Consider the following 15,566-nt stretch of genomic DNA (forward strand, 5'->3'; position numbering starts at 1 on the left):
AAAAAAAAAAAAAAAAAAAAAAGCAGGTGAGCACCATATAGAGCATGGGTCACGAAAATATTAAAGACTTATGTAATTTCCAAAAAAAAAAAAAGAAGAAATTAGATGACATATTACACTGGGAAAATCTGCAAAAGACCTCTTTCAGGTGTTGAAGAGCAAAGATGTCTCTTTGAAGACTAAGGTGTGCCTAACCCAAGCCATGGTATTTTCAGTCACCTCTCATGCCTGTAAAAGCTGGACAATGAATAAGGAAGACCAAAGAAGGGTTGAAGCTTTTGAATTATGGTGTTGGCGAAGAATACCAAAAGTACCATGGACTGCGAAAAGAACGAACAGATCTGCCCTGGAAGAAGCGCAACCAGAATGCTCCTTGGTAATGAGAGTGACCAGACTTTGTTTCATCAACTTTGGTCATGTTGTTAGAAAGGACCAATCCTTGGAGAAGGATATCATGCTTAGTAGAGGGTTAACAAAAAAGGGGAAGGCCCTCAACAAGATGGATTGACATAGTGGCTGCAGTGATGGGCTCAGGTATAGCAAGGATTATGAGGCTGGCACAGGACTGGGCCATGTGTTGTTCAGTTGTGCATAGGATCACTATGAGTCAGAGCTGACTTGACAGCACCTAACAACAACAACAAAGGAAAAAAAAAACAACCTGTTTATAGCTCTCCTGCTTCCAAAATTGTGCTTTTATTTTAAGTGGGTTTTTTTTTTTTTTTTTTGACTAACATATGGCTGGGCTTTTATTTTTGTTTTAGTGGTAATGGTGCTTTTGGAAAAATGAAATAAAATTCACATACCATAAACTTGAGTCTTCTGAAGTGTACAATTTAGTGATTTTTATTCAGAAAATTTCTTCAAGCATCAGTGTTCTGTAATTCCAGAACATTTCAACACCCCAAAAAGAAACTCCATCCGTACCCATTAGTAGTCACTTCCCATTCTACCCTTTTCCCCACCTTTGGTAACCACTAATCTACTGTCTCTATTTCTATTTTTGTCTGTCTGTAAGGATTTACCTATCCTGGACATTTTATATAAATAGAATTGTACAATATATAGCTTTTTGTAACTGGCTTCTTAGCATAATCAGTACTCCATTCCTTTTTTATGACTGAATAATATTTCACTGTGGATAGCCTTCATTTTGTTTATCCATTCGTCAGTTGATGAACATTTTGGGTGGTTTCTACTTTTTGAGTATTCTTAATAATGTGTCTGTGAACATTCATGGACAAACATTTATATGGATGTATGTTTTTAATTTTCTTGGTTGTATACCTCAAAGTGGAATTGCTGGGTCATATTAGCTCTTCCTTTAACATTTTGAGGAAGTAATCATTTTAACTAAAACTAGTGATCAATCATTTAACAGGGAAATTGTATGTACTCATTTATTATGATTATTAAATTTATTTTATTTTGTATTTTCTACTACTAGGTCTTTCCATTTATCTTTTCTCTCCTTTTATTGAAATAAGCTTTCTGCTTTTCATCTAAGTAAGGGAATTTAAGGAGCTCAGGTGTCAGAGTAGTTAAGGCATTCGGCTACTAACAGGTCAGTGATTCAAACCCACCACCCATCACTCCATGGGAGAAAGATGAGGCAGTCTGCTTCTGTAAAGATTTACAGATTCAGAAACCTTATGGGGCAGTTCTAGTCTGTCCTGTAGGATCACTATGAGTCAGAATCAACTTTATGGCAGTGGGTTTTGTTTTTGGAAGGAAATTTGGTTGTCCCATTTCTACTCTTAAATTGTTAGCTCACAAATTTAAATTGATATGTTTATATTAATGCCTATATATACTCACCAGCCACTCCTCGGAAGGAAGGTTGGACAATCCTACTTCCGTAGTGACACTGCCTTGGAAACCCAAGGAGGGGTCGCTATGAGTCGGGGCTGACTCGACGGCACATAACAACAACAACAACAACATAGTTAATTAAGTCTCCAAGCTGGAAAAAAGGCATTAGGATGCTTTGATTTCTCTCTTTTCCTAGCATCTCTGTAATAAAATCATCTGGGATTTAAATCTAGGTTGTTTTGTTCATTTTATTTTTTACGTTATGCTTTAATGATGTTCTGTTCTTGCCTATCAGTTTTTCTGATTTCTTTGCCCAGTGCTATTTCTTATATAACATACCTGTGTTTAACCTGGAATCATTACTTATTTTGGAAGAGTACTTTCCTCAAAGAATTCTTTCAGATAAGCTTTGTATGACTGATAAATTTTCTGCAATCTTACATATAAAAAAAAAAAAAAAGGTTTTATTTTACCCTTACTCTTTATCAGAGGGAGCTCTGGTGGCATAGAGCCTAAGGCATTTGACTGCTAACCAGAAGGCTAGAGGTTCAAACCCACCAGCCATTCCTCGGAAGGAAGGTTGGGCAATCTATTCCCATAGTGATTCTACCTCAGAAACCCAAGAAGGTCACCATGAGTCAAATCCAACTCGACGGCAGTGGGCTTTTCCAGAAATTGTGGTAAATACCACACGCTCACTCACTGACTCACTTCACTCACTCACTGCCATCGAGTCGGATCCGACTCATAGTGACCCCTTCTGGGGTTTCTGAGGCAGTATCTCTACGGAAGTAGATCAGTCGCCCAACCTTCTTTCCGAGGAGTGGCTCATGGGTTTGAACCACCAGCCATCTGGTTAGCAGTCAAATGCTGTAGCCACTAGCTATTTCAGCATTCTTTACATGTACAGTTCAATGACATTAACCATTATGTTACTCTTAAACTCAAATGATAGTTAGACTGGGTAGAAAATTAAAGGTTTAAGATGATTTTACCTCAGAACTTTGACGATGCTCCACTTTTCATTAGCTCCCGTTGTTACTGAGGAGAATTTTTATGTCAATCTGATTTTTATCCTTTTATTTTTTTTCCTCTCTAGAAACTGTTAAAACTCTTTCTTTAGGTTTCAGGTTCTGATATTTTACTACCTGCTATCTAGGTATTTATTTGCCTTTTTTCATCCATCCTGCTCAGCCCTTGGTAGATTCTTTCAGTCTGAGTATTTGTATCTTTGTCTCTAGCACATTTTAATCCTGTGGTTTTCTTCTCAGTAGTCTTTTTATTCTGTTCCTGGAATTTTTATTAGGTAGATACAGACACTTGTAGATCTGTCCTCCATGACTCTTAACTTTTTTATTTTCTGTTTCTTCTTTTGCATTGTATTTTTGGAGAATCCTCAATTAAGGCCTTCATTTTATTAATTTACCTTGAGTCATTTCACTAATGCTATTAACTGTGTGAATTCCAGAGACATCCAATGGCAGGTATATGTGTCTGGGAGCAGTGTCATGTTTAATTTGTCCAGAAGTGAATAACTATAGTAATTCAAGTGCATTTGCATGTTTTTTGCATTCAACAAATCTAAAAGTAGTCGTATCCGACTCATAGTGACCCCTCCTTGGGTTTCCAAGGCAGTGTCACTATAGAAGTAGATTGCCCCATCTTCCTTCCGAGAAGTGGCTGGTGGGTTTGAACCATCTTCTTTCTGGTTAGCAGTCAAATGCCTTAGGCACTACACTGCAGACTTTAAAAATTCTCTGACTGGAATCTTGGTGCCCTGTGTAGATTAGAATGCAAACTCTTCTGCCTCCCCCAATTTATTTTAGCCCTGATTTCCTCAGATATTACTCTCTTAGTAGCATGTGTGTCTCTTTTTAAGAGTGTTGATTCTTCTCATCTGTTGGTAATTTATTTTATTATTATTATTTTGGTGGTTTGCTCACCTTTGTGTTGTGTCCTCTACCTGTTCACCTGCTCGTTGAGTGTTCAATAACTTACTCTGGTGACTGTGAGGGAAGGGAGGACAAGATGCAGAGGGGCGGGGTGCTGGTGCTTACCTTCTGGGTGTGAGTATTCGCCTTCCTTCCTGAGGGTCAGCAGCTCCATGTGACGTGCACTGCTCCGCAACCCAGCACACATCCTGACTTTTGCAGCCTGTAGACATGTGCTTCTGTTGCCTGCTGCTTACAAGGGATGGGGAGGAGCTGACTGGCCCAGATGCTATTCGTTGATTAACCATCCTTGTGTATGTTTCCAGTTGTTTATGTCCACTGACTGTGCCTTGAAGCTCTCTTCTAATCACTCCTACTTTTGCAGAGTCATCTCTTACATGTGGCCCAAGCTTTGACATCCTTTAGTTCACCCCTACCCCCAGTAATTTGACCTTGTCTACTTCTAGGAATTCCTCACATTTTCTAGACTTCTGATGGTCTTTTCTTATTTTCCCATAATTTATGATTTATGTTTATTGAATTTAAATGTTACTTTTTCAGAAAAGTTTCTGTAACTACCAATTTTAAATAGCTTCTTAATTACTTTCTATTTCATCTCCCCAGTTTGTTTTCATTGTAACATTCATCTCTACCTGATATTTGACTTCTTTCAGAATTTCCAGACCTAAATTAGCCTTATGTGTTTTACTGGTGTATCCTAAGTGGGTAGAACAGTGCCTGGTAGATCCTAGATATCCAGTGTACGTTGTTGTTGTTGTTGTTGTTATGTGCCGTCGAGTCAGACCCAACTCATAGTGACCCCTACTTGGGTTTCCGAGGCAGTATCACTATGGAAGTAGATTGCCCCATCTTTCTTCCGAGGAGTGGCTGGTGGGTTTGAACCGCCAGCTTTCTGGTTAGCAGTCAAGTGCCTTAGGCAGTACACTACCAGAGCTCCAGTGACTTTATCTTTAAAAAAAAAAAGGGGGGGGGGATCACATCTGCCCTGTATTGCATAAATTTTAAATTTCACACCAGGAACCAGGCTTAGCAAATATTCTATGTTAACCTCTCTGCTCAAGGTAGAAGTTTTTATTAAACAAAAAATTGCCCTCCTCCCAAAAAGCTATACATTAAATCCATAGACTAATATAAAATGTAAATGTTTTAACCTCCAGTACTTCAGTCTACATGATGTTAAAGCAAACCTTCAAAGGGTAGGGGAAACTTTGATTTTTCTGAGAAAAATATTGCAAAATGACTAGCAGAGGCAGAATTACATCTGCTTATATTTTTTGTAACTATATGGGATATAGATTATATGGGATAGTCTATTCTTAGGTAAATCTTAAGTTGAAATGCATTATATTCTTATGCTATATTATTGTAGAGCTCCTTCAGAGCAAATTCAAATTTACTTATACAAATTCCAACCTCTTAAATTAGGTATTTACTCTGCTAGGTAAAAGTTTCCTTTTTGTTCCCTGCATTTCTTGGAGTAAATTTTGTAACTCTAGTCAGTTGATCAGCTAATAAGTGCTAGTGATAAACAGTTTTTCAGTTTAAAACATTGTTTTGAGGGCTAATCCCTTAATTAAACGTTAAGCTGGAAAAACAGAAAACCCTACTTAAGTGTAGTAAGGTTTGTTGTTCATGTAATAACAACTTCATGAAAGAAGTCTGTGCCTCAACAAATTTTGTGTAGGCCTCTGTTAAGTATCTTATTTTTTCAGTTCCCCAAAATTGTTACACAATATTCTGCAGAGAGATCAAATATATTCCCACCCTTTTGCTTGAAAGTATTTTATATTGAGTAAAGAGAAAGTCACTTTATTGTTAGAAAACAATCAAAATTTATTTCTTCTATGAAACAGAATATTTGTACACATACCATTTGGAAATCTACTGTAAGTTATTCCTATCATCAAGAGGGTGAGCTTAAGCTTTACAGAATTAATCACCTTTGTAATTCTGATGGAAATTATTTAATTTTTGTTCTACTTCTTCATTTAGGCAAAGATGCAATTTACACAATTCCAGTGAAAAACATTCTTGCTGTGGAAAAACTGGAAGAGAGCTCTTTCAACAAGAAAAATGTAAGTTTACATAAATATTTGAAGTTTTTTTTTTTTTTTAACTTAGCAGTTTAAAATTTTCGAAATGTTGTTTATTTTACTATTTACCTTTAATAGTTAACAGTGTTTAAATCACTGGCTAAAACTGTACTTGTTGATGCCTCCTGAGCCTAGTAAAAAGTGCTTTTCTTAATAATACCCTGTTATCAAACTTCCCAATCTGATATTCAAGCCTCTAAGTAATATATCCTCAGTCTATCTGGCCTGCCTTATCTTCTGCTATTACTCAGTATACACTCAAGCTAACCAAGATGATTTCTAGTTCCTGAATATTTTCCCACTGCCTTTGTTGTTGTTGTTATTATGTGCCATCGAGTCATCTCTGACTCATAGTGACATTATGTACAACAGAATGAAACACTGCCTGGTCCTGTGGCAGCCTCATGATCCCTACTATACATGAGCCCATCGTTGTAGCCACTGTGTCAATCCATCTTGTTGAGGGCCTTCCCCTTTTTCATTGGTCCTCCACTTTACCAAGCATGACGTCCTTCTCCAGAGAATGGTCCCTTCTAACAGTATGACCAAAGTAGGTGAAATGAAGTGTGGCCATTTTCACTTCCAAGGAGCATTCTGGCTACACTTTTCCAGGACACATTTGTTAGTTCTTTTAGCAGTCCATGGTATTTTCAGCATTCTTCTCCAACACCACAGCTCAAAAGCATCAGGTATTCTTCAGTCTTCCTTATTCATTGTCCAGTTCTCACATGCATATGAGGCGATTGAAAATAGCATGGCTTGGGTTATGTGCATCTTAGTCTTCAAGGAGATATCTTTGCTCTTCAACACTTGAAAAGAGATCTTTTGCAATAGATTTTCCCAATGCAATACGTCTTTTGATGTCTTGACTGCTGCATCCATTGTTGTTGATTGTAGAGCCAAGTAATATGAAGTCTTTGACAGCTTCAGTCTTTTCCCCATTTATTATGATGCCGCTTATTGGTCCAGTTGTGAGGATTTTTGTTTTCTTTATATTGAGATGTAATCCATATTGCAGACTGTAGTTTTTAATCTTCATCGGTAAGTGTTCCAAGTTATCCTTACTTTCAGCAAGCAAAGTTTTGTTGTCTGCTTATCCCAGGTTGTTAATGAGCCTTCCTCCAATCCTGATGCCACTTCATATAGTCCAGCTTCTTGGATTATTTGCTCAGCATACAGATTGAATAAGTATGGTAAAAAGATACAACCTTGACGTACTCCCTTCCTGATTTTAAACCATGCAGTGTCCCCTTGTTCTGTTTAACAGCAGCCTCCTGGTCTATGTATAGGTTCCTCGTGAGTATAATCAAATGTTCTGGAATTCCCATTCTTCTCAGTGTTATCCACAATTTGTTATGATTCACACAATCAAATGCCTTTGCATAGTCTGTAAAACAACAAGTGAACATCTTTCTAGTATTCTTTGCTTTGAGCCAAGATCCTTCTTACATCAACTGTGATATCTCTCGCTCCACGTCCCCTTTGAATCCAGCTTGCATTTCTGGAAGTTCTCTGTTGATATGCTGCTGCAACCATTTTTGAATTATCATCAGTAAGATTTTACTTACATGTGTTATTAATGATATTGTTCGATAATTTCCACATTCTGTGGAATCGCCTTTCTTTGGAATGGGTACAAATATGCATCTCTTCAGTCAGTTGGCCAGGTAACTGTCTTCCAAATCTTTTGGCATAGCTGAATGAGTGCCTCGAGCACAGCATCCATTTGTTGAAACATCTCAGTGGGTATTCTGTCACTTCCCGGGGCCTTGTTTTTCAACAGTTCCTTCAGTGCAGCTTTGACTTCTTCCTTCAGCACCATCAGTTCTTGATCATACGGCAACCACCTCCTGAAATGGATGATCATCTACCTGTTCTTTTTGGTATAGTAACTCTGTATTCCATCCATCTTCTTTTGATGTTTCCTGCATCATTCAACATACTGCCCATGGAATCTTTCAGTATTGTAATTCAAGGCTTAAATTTTTTCCTCAGTTCTTTCAGCTTGAGAAATGCTAAGCGTGTTCTTCCCTTTTGGTTTTCTAACTCTAGGTCTTTGCACATTTTATTATAGTGATTGACTTTGTCTTCTTGAGCTGCTCTTTGAAATCTTTTGTTCAGCTCTTTTATCTTGTCATTTCTTCATTAGCTTCAGCTACTCTTTGTTCAGGGGCAAGTTTCAGACTCTCTTCTGACATCCATTTTGGTCTTTTCTTCCTTTCTTTTCTTTTTAATGACCTTTTGCTTTCTTCATGGATGATGGTCTTGATGTCATCCCAGAGTTCCTCTGGTTTTTGGTCATTGGTGTTCAATGCATCAAATCTGTTCTTTAGATGGTCTCTAAATTCAGGAGGGATAAAATCAAGGTCATATTTTTGCTCTTGTGGACTTACTTTAATTGTCTTCAGCTTCAGCTTGAACTTGCATATGAGCAACTGATGGTCTGTTCCACAGTCAGCCCCTGGCGTTGTTTTGTCTAAAGATAAGTGAGCTTCTCCGTGGCCTCTTACCACAGATGTAGTCAATCTGATTCCTGTTTACTCCATCTGGTGAAATCCATGTGTATACGTAGTGTTTGTGTTGTTGAAAAATGTATTTGCAATGAATAAGTCATTGGTCTTGCAAAATTCTGTCATGCGATCTCCAGTGTTATTTCTATCCACAAGGCCATATTTTCCAACTATTGATGATTCTTCATTTCCAACATTTGCATTCCAATCCCCAGTGATAATCAACAGATTTTGATTGGATGTTTGGTCAATTTCAGACTGCAGAAGTTGGTAAAAGTCTTCTATTTCCTCATCTTTTGCTTTGGTGGTTGGTGCATAAATTTGAGTCATAGTAATATTAACTGGTTAGCCTTCCTTGTGGGGATATGGATATTATCCTATCACTGACAGCATTGTAGTTTAGGATAGATCTTGAAACATTCTTTGTGACGATGAGTGCCACACCATTCCTCTTCAATTTGTTATTCCCAGCATAGTAGATCATATGGTTGTCTGATTCAAAATGGCCAAAACCAGTCCATTTCAGCTTACCAGTGCTTAGGATATCGGTCTTTATGTGTTCCATTTCATTTTTGATGATTCCAATTTTCCTAGATTCATACTTTGTACATTTCATGTTCCGATTATTAATTAATATTTGCAGCTGTTTCTTCTCATCTTGAGACGTGTCACATCAGCAAATGGAGGTCCCAAAAGTTTTACTCTATACACATCATTAAGGTTGGCTCTACTCTGAGGAGGCACCTCTTTTCCAGTCATTTTGAGTGCCTTCTGACCTGAGGGGCTCATCTTCCAGCACTATATCATACAGTGTTTTCAGGGCTATTCATAAAGTTTTCCAGTAATATATCAGACAATGTTTCATTGCTGTTCATAAGGTTTTCACTGGCCAATATTTTGAGAAGTGGATGGCCTCTTCCTTCTTTTGAGTCTGTCTTAATCTCAAATCTCTACCATAGGTAACCCTGCTGGTATTTGAAACACTGGTGGCATAGCCTCCAGCCTAACAGCAACACTCAAGCCACCACAGTATGACAAACTGACAGACAAGTTTGTCTCCCTTCTCTGTTCCAAACTGCTCCATTCATTTCCTGGTCTCCCCCGCCCTGCTTGCTTACCTGGCCTGCCCCCACTCTCCCAGGGTGCTCCATGCATACAGACAACCCGCCTGGTCGCAGGCTGGCTTACTGTAACCTGCCCCATGGGTGCTCACTCCCACATAGACACCTACCTTCTGCTGCTCCTGTTCTGGCTTACATTCATTATTCCATTACTTACTCTTTTTCTTCCACTCAAAATTTCCTCTTAATTCCTATTTATATAACAGTTCCTTTAGACAGGCATAGCTTTTTAAAATTATGTTCTCTTACACTATTTATTACAATGTGACTGTATTGTTCTTGGGACTAACTTGCTTGAAAAGTAATAATTCATAAGATATCGAGCCAAGCAAACTAGGTTTCTTTCATGTATTTTCTTCCTGTTTTGTACTATATGTTGATTTTTAAACTGACACTAACTCTTTTATCTTGTCTATGAAGATGTTTCAAGTAATACATACAGAGAAACCCCTCTACGTCCAGGCAAATAATTGTGTAGAAGCTAATGAATGGATAGATGTACTCTGCAGAGTGAGCCGATGCAACCAAAACAGGCTCAGTTTTTATCATCCCTCTGCATACCTGAATGGAAACTGGCTCTGCTGCCAGGAGACCAGTGAACACACTCTTGGCTGTAAACCATGTACTGCGTAAGTTTCTTTCTGATGAAAAGGCAATGGTTTAAAAACATGGTCTGTCCATATGATGGAGTATTACTCAGCCATAAAAAGGACTGAAATACTGATGCATGCTATTACATGCCTTGAAAACCTCGTTAAATGAAGGAAGCCACACAAAGGTCATATATTAGCACGTGATTGTACTTAAGTGAAATATCCAAAATAGGTAAATTCATAGACAGAAGGTAGTTTAGTGATTGTCAAGGAGGCAAGGGAATGGGGAATTACTCCTAATGAGTATGGGGTTTCTTTTTGGGGTGATGAAATGTTCTGAAATAAATAGTAGTTGAACAAGTCCACATATATACTAAAAACCACTGAGTTAAAAACCCAAAGGGTGAATTTTATAGTATGGGAATTATAGCTCAATAAAGCTGTAATTTTAAAAAAAGGGAGGGGGTCATGTTTAAAACTACATCAACCTGAACACAAGGAAGAAGTAACTACAGGGAGGAAGTGGGAAGAGAGCCATTACAGTATGTGAAATTGCAGTCAATGTCATGAAACAAAATGTGTATGAATTGCTGTGTGGAAATGAATTTACTCTGTAAACTTTCACCCAAACCACAAAAAATTTTATAAATAAATAAATAAATGCAATGCAACCATTGCTGTGTAGTCAGATCCGACCCATAGCAACCCTTCCTTGGGTTTCCGAGGCAGTATCACTATGGAAGTAGATTGCCCAACCTTCCTTCCGGGGAGTGACTGGTGGGTTTGAACCACCAGCCTTCTAGTTAGCAGTCAAATGCCTTAGGCACTATGCTAAATAAGTATATAGATATATTTATATAGGTGTTCTGGTGGTGGTGTACCTAAGACATTTGACTGCTGACCAAAAGGCTGGTGGTTCAAACCCACCAGCCACTCCTCCAAAGAAAGATTGAGCAATCTACTTACTTCCGTAGTGATACTGCCTCAGAAACCCAAGGAGAAGTCTCTGTGAGTCGGAAACGACTCAGTGGCAATGAGTTTTGTTTGTTTGTTTTATATATATGCATGCATATATATATGAGCCTAAGCAAGCTAATCAAAGGAGGAGAGCTTAGCATTCTTTTTCTAATTGTATGAAATGGTCATTGTAGCCCAGTAGACTTAAGTAATAATGGGTTCCTTTTGTTATGAAGCTAAGTTATTAAAATGATTTTACTTTAAAATTCTACTCTCGAGATTAGAGTTACATAATGACCAAACCTCTCTTAACCCCCTTTTATTTAACTCTCATATGAAACTGGATTTCTGGAGATCCTTCTGCAAAATTCGGAGATTCAGTTTTTAGTCTCAATCCATTGATATTCTCCAACATGTTAAAAGTGAAAGTTCTTCAATGCTTTTAATTTCATTTTTACCATAGAGGTGTCCCTGCAGACATCCAAATAGATATTGATGAAGACAGAGAAACGGAAAGGATTTATTCCCTTTTTACCCTCAATATACTTAAGCTTCAGAAAATGGAAGGTAAATATATAGCTAATCTGTTTTTGTATAACCATGGTCCTCCATTAGCAATATCTGAAGTGTTGATTTGCCATTATCATACAATTGGAAATACAGGCAGTCCTCAGGTTACAAATATTCGATTAGCGGACAACTCCCACTTGCCCTTTATACCAGTTCTCTCATAGCCAAAGAAGCAAAACAGGAAGAGACCCAAAATTTTAAAATTTGGTAAATTGTATGCACAGCACCCAGGATGGGAAAAAATACAGGTCAAAACCCTGGAATGGGAGATTCAGAAGAGGTGTAGTGAGCCCTTTTATAAGCCTGATATGTGAGATTGGATTATTGGAAGGACTATAGATGAGAGACACTCATTCAAAGCAGCATGGTCAGCTACCATCTTTGAGTGAGGTGCCTCCACCTTTCAGTGGGGCAGCACTGCTTCAGACTGCTCACAGTCCAAAGTCCAAAGGCAAATGGTTGCTATGCACTGTGTATACTGCCTTACTCTTCTGTACGAAGGAGATTAAGTTTCTAGCAAGGCTTCCACTGGTAATTTCTCATTCTAGCTATCTGTTCACTTCAAAGTAACTTTAAAAATTTGAATCCATTCCAGTGATGCTTCCTCTCTTGGCCATGACTAAACCTGGTAGCACCAATTTGAAACCCTGACAAATTCTTAAAGACAGTTAGAAACAGATATCATTTGTAGCCTAGGGACTGCCTGTATCATGGATTTACTAGAAATGTATTTAATGTAAAAATTGGCAACCCCCTCCAGGTGGCATTTTTCACAGCTATTCATGAAGTAAAGATACTGTTTTTACATAAATCTGATGATCCTAATTAATTAACATTATGTATTTTGGTTACCTATGCATTACCACGGCATATCTTCCCAGTTTGGGACACCTGAAAATTTTTTATTTATACTATGAATTGTGTTTATGAAATTTAGTTGTCTGATAGAGATTTTACTGCTATTTATAGAGGCTTGTGGAACAATAGCAGTCTATCAAGGACCACAGAAAGAACCTGATGATTATTCCAACTTTGTGATCGAGGATTCTGTAACAACCTTTAAGACAATTCAGCAAATAAAAAGCATCATAGAAAAGCTGAGTGAACCTCATGAAATGTATAGGAAGAAAAGATCAAGTAGTGCAAAATATGGAAGCAAGTAAGTATTTTTAAGACATCTAAGTATATTTCTAAACACAGTTTAGGGTTGACTCTGCTTCCTTGTTCTCACACCTGAAATTCACGCCTCTTTCTTACTTCCATCGTTCAAGACCTAACTCAGAACCTTGCTCTCATACTGGAGCTTCCCTGGCCAATCACACACAGAGTGACTTGTCTTTTTTGGTTCTGGTATTATTTCATTGTATTAGTGCTACCTACACTTCATCACCATTTTTAATGTAATATGCCATTTTAATTCATTCCTTGAATACTTAGGGTTTTTGTTTTTACCAGTATTCATTCTTTCTTTTATTTTTTACAGTGATTTTTACGTTGTTGCTGTTAAGTGTCATGGAATTGATTCCAACTCATACCATATTAAGTACTACAAAATCAGCTGTGAAAGTGCTAGAAGTACTTTGTAGTTCATTTTTGGATCCTTCTCAGATGTAGATAGATAGCAGTAGTAACAAGTAACATTTTTTCAACTGCTTACTACATCACTGGGCGGTATGCATAGTATTTTACATCTGTATCATTCCTTGCGTTTCCGAGGCGGTATCACTACAAAAGTAGATTGCCCGACCTTCCTCAGAAAGAAGGTCGGGCAATCTACTTCCATAGAGGTACTACCTCAGAAACCCAAGGAGGGGTCGATATGAGTCGGGTCCCACTCAACCGCACATAACAACAACAACAACAACATCGCTTAATTGGTTTTAGCAGCAAGTCACAGAGAACCCCAATAGAAGGGGCTTAAAGAGGAAGTATTTTAATCTCACAAAATAAGCCCTAACTTCCAGGGTTGATATATTCAGCAGCTCAGCACTGTCATCAAGGATCATCTTTTCCACTCAGACTTTGCCTTCCTCAGGTTGACTTGCATGGTCATAGGTGGGCTGCAGTAGTTAAGAGCTACACATTTTCTATCACAGTGTCTAAAGGCAGAATAAGACTGTGTCTTCCTTATTTTAAGATAGAGGGACCTTGTCCTAGCGTTCCCTGAAACACAGGGCTGCCCAATACTAGAACAAAATCAGGGTTCTGTTTGCAAAGAACTTGATAGGGAGGTAATGGTTCTTGAGTTGGCAAATAACGGTGTTGGCCACAGTATGCATTTTCTCACTGGTCCAGTGTGATAGTCCAGCGTGTTTTGATATCCTCATTTTAGTTAGAGAAATTGAGATTCAAAGAAATTAAGTGTCTTGCTGAAAGTCACACAGCTGATGAGTGAGGGGGCTCTGAATCCTGGGCTCAACCACTTCATGTTGATTACTAATGATATTGTTGGTATATGATCAACAAAAATGAGTTACACATGATTTTTATGTTTTCCGTGGGTGGGAGAACTTGTACATTAGAAAGGTTATTCTAAGCATCCTAGCCCTGTCTTCTCTACATTCATTTACTTATTTCTCTTTCAATAATAATAGTCTTATGGAGTCCTGCAAAGTTTCCATATGAGGTCCTAGCCGATGCTTGACCACCCTTCTTAAATAGTATTCCCTTTCCCCTTGTGTACACACACACACACACACAGCCCCTTCTTGGCTTTAATTTTCCCAATTAAAAAATACTAATACCTCATCTACTAAATACTCATTTATTTTATTTTCTCTATATTAGAATAAAAGCTTCATGAGGGCAGAGGTTTGGTCTATTTTGTTCACAACTGTATTCCTAGCTTCTAGAAGTGTTTGGCATTGAATAGGTGGTCTGTAAATAGTTGTTGAATTAATGAAGCAAGACTCAGCATAAGATTATCATGGAAAATGTATAAATACTTAATGGATTTTATATTTGTCACTTTTTAAAAATTTCATATTTTACAACTTTTGAAAAATGGTTTTCTTTTATTGTTTTCTAGGGAAAATCCAATTGTTGGGAAAGCATCTTAGTTTAAACAATTGATTCAGAAGAACTGGAAAATACTATTTTTGTTGGAATTTTTTAATTTGTCACATATTTTGTCTATAGTATTTAAGAATGAACGTTGGCTTAGTGTCACCTGTGTTCACATTGTATTTAATATTTAATAATTGAAATTAACTGTTTGGGAATCCTGGTATTAATGTTTTACTAAAGAATTTAAAACCCAAGATTCCCCTCTTATCTTATGTGTCCAAAGCCATGTTTCTGCAACTTCTTTTTAATAGAAAAAATCTTCCTAAAGAAGATTTTAAAGAAGCTTTGTAGCAAAGAGAGAATTCCTCCATAGCAAAAAAACCCATCTCTTCTTGTAACACTCTGTGTTCTGTGGACTTGTTTGCACTACCATCAGTGCCTGCTCTCTACTGCCAACATTGTGTTTTATTAGAAAGTCCCAATCCATGACAATTCAGAGTTTCCCATTTAGTTCATCTAGACCCCACTCCCTTTGAGAAAGAACAAAAAAAAAGAAAAAGAATAAGATTTTTCTTTGGTCCATTAATCATTGCAGGTTACATTAGGAGCAGGGACAGAAACTTTAGAAAACTGCTAGAGCATCCTTGAAAGCGGGTAGATCCTTTTGCCTATTTACGGATGTGTCCAGGACTCAGATAGGAGGAATCGGGGAATCTGTGCTGTCATGTGCATCTTGTTTACATTTGGGATGCACAATGGCAGATAAAATGAGACCACTGCATTTTTTTCATTGTTTTGAAGATCAGGTACTCATTTTCTTGCTTTGAGAGTTCAGGTTCACATGACTTCTAAGGACATCTCTTCTGAAGAAGAAAAGAAGGTAAACAGTGAAAGAAGGTGGTGGGAGACTCTCTTGGCTCCATCTGCCGTTTCATGTTATCATATGGGCCAT

The 15,566-nt window shown here is 37.7% G+C and overlaps 1 protein-coding gene across 1 annotated transcript in view; it reads left to right on the forward strand.

Moving 5' to 3' along the window:
• The window catches only part of RASA2 (RAS p21 protein activator 2), a 196,257-nt gene extending 181,590 nt beyond the window's left edge, over window positions 1-14,667 (forward strand). The window contains exons 20-24 of the mRNA XM_007947529.2: window positions 5,757-5,839; window positions 9,909-10,117; window positions 11,502-11,605; window positions 12,578-12,767; window positions 14,637-14,667. Of these exons, the coding sequence (XP_007945720.1) occupies window positions 5,757-5,839; window positions 9,909-10,117; window positions 11,502-11,605; window positions 12,578-12,767; window positions 14,637-14,667 (617 nt within the window). The remainder of the gene's footprint in view (window positions 1-5,756; window positions 5,840-9,908; window positions 10,118-11,501; window positions 11,606-12,577; window positions 12,768-14,636) is intronic.
• Window positions 14,668-15,566: the final 899 nt, after the last annotated feature.

This window comes from Orycteropus afer, unplaced genomic scaffold (assembly GCF_000298275.1).
Source record: "Orycteropus afer afer isolate SDZICR_OR568_19922 unplaced genomic scaffold, OryAfe1.0 scaffold00188, whole genome shotgun sequence".
Lineage (NCBI taxonomy): Eukaryota > Metazoa > Chordata > Mammalia > Tubulidentata > Orycteropodidae > Orycteropus > Orycteropus afer.